Raw genomic sequence first — 10,190 nt, forward strand, 5'->3', positions numbered from 1 at the left:
GGCAGTGGACAGTGTCACACACACACACACACACACACACACACACACACGTCTCAGTTGATGCGCCCTTTCTCAGTTCCGTTTGGCGCCGGAGGTGGGGAGCGACACCTACCTGTACTTCCGGGCGCCGCCACCGTCTGACTCGGCGCCGCGAGGGAGGAAGGGGGTCCGCCATCTTACGCGCCGCGTGGCAGCTGCGGGAAGCGAGGTGATTTGGAGCGGGGAGGGGGGAGAGGTGATTTGGAGCGGGGAGAGGTGATTTGGAGCGGGGAGAGGTGATTTGGAGCGGTGAGGGGAGAGGTGATTTGGAGCGGTGAGGGGGGAGAGGTGATGCCGATGGGGAGGGGGGGGAGGAGGTGATGCCGCTGGGGAGGGGGGAGAGGTGATGCCGCTGGGGAGGGGGAAGAGGTGATGCCGCTGGGGAGGGGGAAGAGGTGATGCCGCTGGGGAGGGGAAGAGGTGATGCCGCTGGGAGGGGGAAGAGGTGATGCCGCTGGGGAGGGGGAAGAGGTGATGCCGCTGGGGAGGGGGAAGAGGTGATGCCGCTGGGGAGGGGGAAGAGGTGATGCCGCTGGGGAGGGGGAAGAGTTGATGCCGCTGGGGAGCGGGGAGAGGTGATTTGGAGCGGGGAGAGGTGATTTGGAGCGGTGAGGGGGGAGAGGTGATTTGGGGAGGGGGAGAGGTGATGCCGCTGGGGAGGGGGAGAGGTGATTTGGAGCGGGGAGAGAGAGGTGTGTGTGTGTGTGTGTGTGTGTGTGTGTGTGTTTTATTTATTTTTTTGGACCTTTGGCCCGTCACTCCGCCTCAGGCCAATGAGAGGTGTGGGGGGCGGGCCAAGGGGGTGGTGTGAGTGTGTGAGGCCAATGAGAGGTGTGCGGGGGCGGGCGGCCCAAGGGACCAATGAGATTGCCGCTAGGGACACCGGACATCCAGGCAGGCAAACATACAGTGCTTTCACTAATATAGTATAAGATGGGTACTCACCCCTCCACGATCACTGCTGCCTTGCTCCTGGATGTCGACGCCCCCATCGTGACGTCAGAGCACCAGCACGACGTGGCGTGATGACGTAATGCGCCACCAGGGGAGGATCCCAGGGCTCCACGAGGAGACAGCCTCCCCAATGCCTGTAGCAGGCAAAGATGGCTGTCCTGCAGGATGCCGGACACTCGGGGAACAGCCCCCTCACTGGCAGCAGACATCCAGGAGCAAGGCAGCAGTGATCGTGGAGGGGTGAGTACCCATTTGTGTATAAATAGTGGTATGTTTAGTATGTTCTGTAGCCCTCTCCTTGATAAAGGCAATCTATTGCCGAAACGTTAGACCTTTGGTGGCACAATAAACTGCACCTTTAGTAAGACCGTGTGCCTGCTTCCATTCCTTTGCTCAAGTACTTCTGGGATGTCTGGACCTCCTGGACACAGCACACCGGCAGTAAGTACCCCCCTCCAGCACCTACCAGCAGTGTGCATGTGCTTCTATATATGACTACTCCATAACGCACCTTCTGGCACCATTTGGTCAATATGACCCTTTATGACCCATTGAATCCTGCACAGAAGGGACCATATTCATTAAAGGGTGCTACGATTTAGCAGACCCCAACCCCTATTTAATTGGATGGAGTTTAGACGTGGTACAGTTTAGCACCCTTAAGCTAGGGTGTCTCATTCAGTAGCACCTCTTAGTAAACATGGGACAACGTCAGCTTTAGTCTCTGTAACATAGCCTGGACTTTTGAATTCCGTATCTGGTTGGTTTCCTTCCTCGTCTATTTCAGCGGACGTATTATTAGTGTGTTCTCCACTCCCCATTACTAGGCTAAAAATGGGTCATTTCCCATAATCACAGATTAAATACTATGGGGAGAATGACGCAGCACAACACTTTGCCGCAATGTCCAGTCCGCCGTACACCCAACCCGACCAAACAAGCCAAGCCTGCCATTCCGAAAACTGCATGCTTAAAGATGGCGCGTCGGAGCAGCCTGTCTAGGCAGTGTAGCGGTCCCGCGCGGGACATTAAAACACGTAGTTGTCGGGCACGGCAGACCTGGCTTGTCCGGTCAGGCGGACGGCAGTCGGGTGCAGGAGTGAACATCGCGGCGAAACGCTGATAGCGGCGGAACGCTGACAGTGGAATGCAACGGCCGCGGCGAAACGTCCTAGACCGCTTGTACGTGCCTATATACTGTACGGTTACATACTTCTGGAATTGGAAGCCTGTATTCTTTTGCGTACAGATGTATCCAACGTTATTACAACCCGCGGCGCTCTCCCGCAGGACAAATGGCGCTCGACAGTTTCAAAGCACTGTCTTCTCCCAGTGGAGCGTTGCGAGCAACCCACCTGCAGCAATAACATTGGCTACCTCTGTATATGGCGCTGCCTTTAAGCTGATGCAATAAGGCCGGGTTTCTCCCATCTGTTTGACCCCCAGGGCCGATGCAGCAGTTCATGTATTTCAGCACGCGGACTTTAAGAAGAAGGTGTCCGTGGCCATGCCGGGGAAAGACGGGCTGCAGGGAGAGGTCGCTCAACTAAGAAAACGGAAAAAGAAGTCCAAGAAGCAAAGGAAAGAAGCCACAGCTGAGCTTCCCCCCACCGCTGCGGCCAGCTCGTGCCCGGGGGGCTTACAAACAGTCTTTCCCCAGAGTAAGTGCAGACGCTAATGTTTTACAGCATCGTACAGTAATCCCCTGAACTAAGCGGAGACAGCGTAAATATGTTGGCAAAATGCAGTGGCCCTTATGACGTGCCCGGAACCTCCTGGGCCAGGGGCAGCCAACGCCAGTGCTCAAGGGCCACGACCAGGTCAGGTGTTCAGGATATCCCTGCTTCAGCACAGGTGGCTCAATCAGTGGCTCAGTCCTTATGACTGCACCACCTGTGCTGAAGCAGGGATATCCTGAAAACCTGACCTGTTTGACTTTAATTGCCCACCCCTGTCCTAGGCACTTGCACGTTTCCGGTATCAGTCGTGTCACGTGATCACTCCTGGAGCAATCACATGACCCGGATGTGCCAAAGGTCCAGTGTCACCGCTGGACCTCCTACGCTGAAGGATCACGGAGTAAGATTCTCCGTGTAACATTGTGTTTCTCCTCCGGCACAGCTCAGCACCCAAGATCCTTATACCAGTATATAAACTATGACCACCCAGAGATGAATACCGCGTCTGACCCAGAGATGGACAGTGAAGAGGCTGATGGACTTCGGGATATCGCATGTGAAGAGAAGATGGCAGATCTGCCGATGTCTCACTCGCCGCCAGCACACGGTTAGTTCACTTTATCACCTTCCGGTGGAAGTTATTCTAAACACGGTATTAGGCAAAGTCATAGGTGGCAGCCGGGCCGGCGTGACCGGGGGAGCGGAAAAATTGAAGTGTGTGCAGGCGGCGGGCGTGAGGGTGAGTGCTTCAGGCAGGTGGAAGAGTTTCCAACTCATTCGGACGTGAGCGAGGGGGCGAGTCGTTTGGGAGCGCAGGGGGCGGCGTCACTGAATGTTTTCACAGGCGGAAAAATACGTAGCGCCTCCCCTGGTTTGCAGCATACGGAGGAGGGCAATAAGTAAAAGCGCTCGGCCAAATAACACCCACTCCACCATTTTGAAAATAAATGTCTATAATGGAAAATTTGTATAATTTTTCAAATGTAATTATTGGTCCTTTCATGGTGTGAGAACGTCCCTCTAGTACAGTGATCCTCAACTCCTCTCCTCAAAACCCCCCAACAGGTCGGATTTTAAGGATATCCCTGCTTCAGCACAGGTTGCTCAATCAGTCCCTGCTTCAGCACAGATGGGTCCATCAGAGGCTCAGTCAAAGACTGAGCCTCTGATGGAGCCATCTGTGATGAAGCTGGGATATCCTGATAACCTGACCTGTTGGGGGGTCTTGAGGACTGGAGTTGAGTACCCCCTGCTTTAGTAAACATGGCAGATGACGCTCTATCCAGTCTGATGATGCCATTGCCCTCATATTGCCCTCACTTGAGGATGAACCAAGCAAGGGATTCTGGGAGAGATAACCGCAAGCATCAAGTTTCTACCTGATACAGCGGCCAATGCTTGTAAGTACAACTGTTTATAAATTAGCACATTTTGAGATTATTATTATTTTTAAACAGGCCACTTAAGTCATATGATGCGTTTTCATCTCACAGTTGATTTGAGGTGGAATAGTACCTACAAGAAACCCCATCATATATATGCCATGTTATGCTTGACCTGTGCAGACAGGGGCCGTCTCTGACCAAGACACCTGGCATCTTCACTTTCACAATACACGCCCCCATTAACGTTCCTAAATGTCTCTGTGTTTCAGTTAAAGAAGAGAGGAGCCTGAAGCCGATACTCCATCTTGCGTTTGCAAGTCCGGCCCAGTCAGAACTAGACAAGTCAACACAAGTAGATATAGACAAGATGCTGAGTGTCTGTGCAGCTCACCTGGTGCCTCCTCTGTCCCCTCATTCCTTATAACATACAGTGGTACCCATGCAAATAAAATGATATCCTCTATACAGCATGATAATCAGTAGTGTGTCTCCAGGTTCAATTCCAATATTGTGAAAATATTTTTGTATCCTGTAGTAATGTGACTGTATAATTCACATCCTCTGAGTCTCTTTCTTTTACCCTAATATAAGCAGAGTTATCAGGGATTTTTGGACACACTGAGATTTTAGTGAAATTATCTGCAATAACTGGCGAGACAACACTTTCAAACTAACTCTGATTATGTTAAAATCTGTTTGCTTTGTTACTTATTTATTTTATAGATTGTTTGTCTGTATTTCTTTCTCTTAAAAAAAAAGTTTGAAAAGGGTTGTTCACATTTTGCCAGCCAATTTGTTTGACTTTAGATCAATCTTTTACTACAAATGCCCATTGTCCATCAAAAATAATGTTGTGTTGGCCATTGGAACAATTCGACTCCAAGATACCGTTCTGCGCTATCTTGATTAATCCGATTCTGTCTTTTGCAATATTCTTGAATGACTTGATGGGAGACTCCATGCGGAGACTCTAACAGTACTTCATGCAATTCATAGTATGCTAGTCCTGAAGACATGGAGAGGTGGGAGAAAGAGAGACATGGAGAGGTGGGAGAAAGAGAGACATGGAGAGGTGGGAGAAAGAGAGACATGGAGAGGTGGGAGATGCCATGCGGAGACTCTAACAGTACTTCAAGTAATTCATACCATATATATGCTAGGACCCCCAAGAATCTCCATCACTATAGGCCGCCATTTTTATTTCTTTAATTGGGGTGGTTCTACAGTTTCCTTTGATCCTTATATAAGGGCACTTCCGTATACTGGCGTTGTTATGGCAGTGGTGGAGTGACGTCAAAGGGCCAGATCAAAGTGCACAGTTTGGTGGGAGGAACGGATTGGGCACCTTGGGTTTGTTGGTTAAGTGTTTGGCGCGTCTTATTGTTACCTTGATACAGGCAGCTGGGCGCCAGCCGAAACGTTGTTTTTTTTTACTTGGCTGAAATAAATCTTCAGTGAATTAATTTTGTGGTGTCCTTCTCAGTATTACTGTCTTGGACGTATATTTAGGAAGGTCTAGCAGGATGTTCCTCTGGCGCAGGGGTGCTTAACGCCAGTCCTCAAGCCCCCCCCCCAACAGGTCAAGTTTTCAGCATTTGCAAGCTTCAGCACAGGTGTCTCTAATCAGTCCCTGCTTCAGCACAGGTGGCTCAATCAGCAGCTCAGTCCTGTGCTAAAGCTGGGATATCCTGAAAACTTGACCTGTTGGGAGGGAGGCTATATGTCTATAGATATTCAAATAGGATTGACTGGGGATACCTGCCTTCCTGCTACGCATCCCGTGGGCCACAGAGATCTTTTCTAATATAGAAATGATAGGAAAGCGAGTGAGAAAAACCCACAAAGACTCTGAAATGGCGCATTAACTTTGTGTAGGGAGTGAAGTAATCGTGCACTTTCGTATACAGAAAAAGAAATGATGCAAATCCAAAGGTATATTGACACACGCCTGATGAGATCAAAGAGCTTATTGAAATGATCCTTTGCGCTGGCTGGTTTTGGGCATGGTGAAGGCAGGGCGATTTCCTGGCTAAGAAGTCTGGGGGAGTACTATGCACCACTTATCCATAGCAAAAACTAAAAATGGTTCCTTGTTCCCAGCTCAATGTGATAGTGTCCAGGAAAATCAGCGCACCTCAATATAAAGGGAAGAAAAGAGAACAATATACAGTGAAATATACAGTGACGCACGTTCACAGATAACTTTCAAACAGTAAAACTGGTGAGATATGCACATACCTGAAAGTGCCTGAGCCCGGGCACCAAGAGGTTCTTTGCTCCTCCGTTCCCACTTCCGGTTTCGGAGTGTTGCCCTCAAACTGGACCCCTTGAAACCCTACGCGCTTCGCAGGTAGTTTCCTGCTTCCTCAGGGGTATGTATGATTGTCCTTGTGTCCCCTCCTAATATATCCATCTCTAATGCCACAATCAATTAGCTTTAATTGGGTATATAGAAAGGCAAGAAATCGGGATACATGAGCTGAGTATATACACACATTGTATACTACAATTACATACATGAAAGTTATCTGTGAACGAGCTTCACTATATATTTTTCTCTTTTCCCTTTATATTGAGCTGCGCTGATTTTCCTGGACACTGAGATTATAAGTGCAAATAAAATGTGCAATTCAATAAATCAAGTGAATAATGCAGCCCAAAAACCTAAGACAGGCTGGTCCAATCCTGTAGATGAGTGTAACGAAATATTGGGAAGCGCAGGAATCACCATAAAAGAAAAAAGCATAAAAACACTACATAGTGCAATATGCTTCAATTGGGTCTGAAAAGTTTGGTAAATTCTGTGGAATGGGGACTCACATTTTCCTAGAACAAATATAGCATTTTCCCCATCAATTATGGCTGCAAATCAGGATAACTTGCTTCCTCGTTTGAATGCTGGTAGTCAATAAGATTACTCCCGGGATCAACATCCTTCCCATGTTTACTTATTTGGTATATCCCTTGTGACATAGTCCCAGGATAATGGGCAGCTTTCTGTCTAATTTATAGAAGAAAGTGCAGACTAAGGCTGTGAACCCGCTGCGGCCGGCGGGGCGCGCGGCCGCGGACCACCAGACCCTTGTCCGAATGGTCCCTGCCCCCGCTGCCTCCTTCCGGCAGGGCTGACTACGTACTGTGACGCGTCAGCCGGCCGATGCTGCAAGATCCTAGTGATTTTCGGCGCTGGCGCGTCACGTGGTACGCGAGTCAGCCAATGGGGAGGAGGGGAGGGAAGGAGCTAGATGGGAGGCGCCTTGGGCGGGGAGTAGGGAAGGAGCTGCGGGTTAAAGTGTGTGTGTGTATGTATGTGTGTATGTATGTATGTATGTGTGTATGTATGTGTGTGTGTATGTGTATGTGTATATGTATATATGTGTGTGTGTGTGGGGGGGGGGTGGACGGCACCATGATCAGATCCCGCCCCCCTCCCTCCCACTCCCGCCCCCCTACCGCTCCGGCTCCCTACAGACTGCATATCGCGGTCTGTGTCTGTCAGCGCCCCGCCTGTCTGCCGTGCGGGCGCACTGACTGAGGGAGCGGGGCCTTAGCCTTAGGCTGTGCTTATAGGGGGAAATGGTGGCATTGAAAGAATTTGAGGATTACAAGACTATTATCATCAAGGCCTCGGATAAGGGGGGCAATCTTGTCATCCTTAAAGCTGAAGAATATGCCAAGGAAAACATCAGAATCTTGTCAGACACCTTGTGCTATGAAACTCTGGGATCAGAACCGACTTTGAAGTATACTAAGGAGCTCATCATCATACTTAATCGGGGATTAGCACTTAAAGTAATTTCTGAACAAGAGTATAATTACATTTTGGTGAGGACTCAGAGGATATCCACCCTTTACAGCCTGCCCAAAATTCACAAAAAGAAATTACCACCACCGGGGCAACCTTTAGTCTCAGGTATGGGTAACCTTACTGAGTGGGCCAGCTCGTATGTAGACAAAATACTGCGGCCTTTTGTGACTGCACACCCTTCGTATATGAGGGATACGAAGGATGTCCTCAAAAGGTTGGAAGGAATAACTGTGACAGTGGACTGTATACTTGCCAGCCTTGATGTGGAGGGGATATATTCAAGCTTAAGCATGACTTGGGGCTCGAAGCAGTTAAATATTTCCTCAACACTAGGGCACATTGGTTCAAGGTACATAATACGTTTGTCACAGATCTCCTCCAATTTGTATTAACAAGAAACAACTTCTGGTTCAATAATATCATCTACCACCAGATACAGGGTACGGCAATGGGCACTAAGTGTGCCCCTACATATGCCAACCTGTATCTGGGGTGGTGGGAATCAGAAGTAGTTTTTAATGAGGATATGGAGCAGTACACGTCATGTATTGAACTATGGCTTTGATTCATAGATTACGTATTTATCATCTGGCGAGGACACCTTGAGGCTCTAAAACATTCATTGATATCTTGAATAAGAACGCCTTTAATTTACATCTAACCCTGGAGTTTAGTGTGCAATCGTTGCCTTTCTTAGATCTGACGATATCAAAGGGTGTGAATGGGACTCTGAGCACCACCATTTATCGCAAGAGTACGGCCACTAACAGTCTTCTGCTAGATAGAGTGCATGTGAGGGGAATCTATATGTATTACCAGGTGTGGTGCTTTTACCTGTCAGGTTCACAAGAGGCCTGAACCTCCGCCAGTGAGAGCCTGGGGTGTATCCTCTGGAACGATCTTACATAAACAGCGCCTCCACCTGTGTAGGATTCTAAGGGTAGAATGACCCCTAACACAGGACCCACATACACAGTAAGCACATACACCGGAGTATATATAAAAACAGTTTACTGTATATGCAACAGAACACAAAATATCACATCACAATATGACATCAACAGCAACCTTAGTAACCCTAGCCTCCTGGGCCTGTAACCCACACTGTATATCAAGTGTCCCCAGAGTCCCCCTCCCACCCAAGTGTGAGACAGCGCTGCCCACTAAGATGAGATGAGATTAGTGCACTGGGTGACTTGACTGTACCTGCCGGGTGTGTCCACACCTGGGCACGCAGATGCTCTGTACTTGAGATCCCTTTCCTGAAGGACGATCACACGTTGCTTCCGCCTCTGCGTGGGGTGGCTCCCGCATTGAGTGATCCACCTTAAGAATGTCTCTTATCTCTGCGAGTCAGCAGAGAGTGATTCACCTTTAACAGCAAGGCCAGGATTTCCACGCTTCCTGGCTGTTACTGATGTCGCCGTCAGCCCCCGGCGACGCACTCGCTCCCGCAGCATCCCCTACCGGAGCGAGGGTGAGTGAGGGAGAAAGGGGAAACCGGGGAGCCAGAGGGGACCTGGCTACATATACATTAGGCACGCACTTACCAGCCGGCCTGAATGAGGGCTTTATCTTTAGTCCATTTATCTAGACTCGTAGAGTGTTGACCTGCATGAATCACCTTTTGGATAACAGTGGTCCACTTCCAGTTTATGCCTAACCACTTCAGAGATATTGGTGTTAGATTACTGTATGTCCCACATTTTGCTCATTATTCTTTGGAGGGACACGTGCCCCCCCCCCCCCCCTTACTTTATTTATTTAGAAACAATGGACACGGTTCATGAGTTTCTGCTTTGTCAATCATATACTATATTTACCATAAATGAATATTACATAACTCCTTGGTTTGAACCCCACCTGTCTGCAATCACCAGGCTGGTGATATTAGACATGTTATTTATATCATATGACTTATGGATTCGTTTTATAGACGACATACTATTGATCTGGCATGGTCCAGTAAATATATTGGTTGAATTCGTGTCTCTATTGAATGCTAATGATTTGAACCTAAAATTGACATTTGAGTACAATGCAACTGAGATAACATTTTTGGACCTGAAAATTAGCAAGGACCCAGATGGTAATGTGCAAACCACGATCTTTAGAAAAAAGACGGCCACTAACAGTCTTTTGGCGGCTACCAGCCACCACCCTCCATCTTTAGTCAAAAGCATCCCCATTGGGCAATATCTGCGACTACGTCGCAATTGCTCCACTTTGAGAGAATTTTACATACAGGCTCAAGACCTGAAAGATCGATTCTTAGATAGGGGATACCCAATGTCTACATTAAAACACGCATATCATCGTGCAAGA

The 10,190-nt window shown here is 48.7% G+C and overlaps 1 protein-coding gene across 1 annotated transcript in view; it reads left to right on the top strand.

Annotated features, from left to right (window-relative positions):
- Positions 1 to 4,546, top strand: part of C19H16orf86 (chromosome 19 C16orf86 homolog) — a 13,242-nt gene extending 8,696 nt beyond the window's left edge. The window contains exons 3-5 of the mRNA XM_075577206.1: positions 2,440 to 2,654; positions 3,115 to 3,279; positions 4,327 to 4,546. Of these exons, the coding sequence (XP_075433321.1) occupies positions 2,440 to 2,654; positions 3,115 to 3,279; positions 4,327 to 4,481 (535 nt within the window). The 3' untranslated portion in view covers positions 4,482 to 4,546. The remainder of the gene's footprint in view (positions 1 to 2,439; positions 2,655 to 3,114; positions 3,280 to 4,326) is intronic.
- The last annotated feature ends 5,644 nt before the right edge of the window (positions 4,547 to 10,190 follow it).

This window comes from Ascaphus truei, chromosome 19, assembly GCF_040206685.1.
Source record: "Ascaphus truei isolate aAscTru1 chromosome 19, aAscTru1.hap1, whole genome shotgun sequence".
Lineage (NCBI taxonomy): Eukaryota > Metazoa > Chordata > Amphibia > Anura > Ascaphidae > Ascaphus > Ascaphus truei.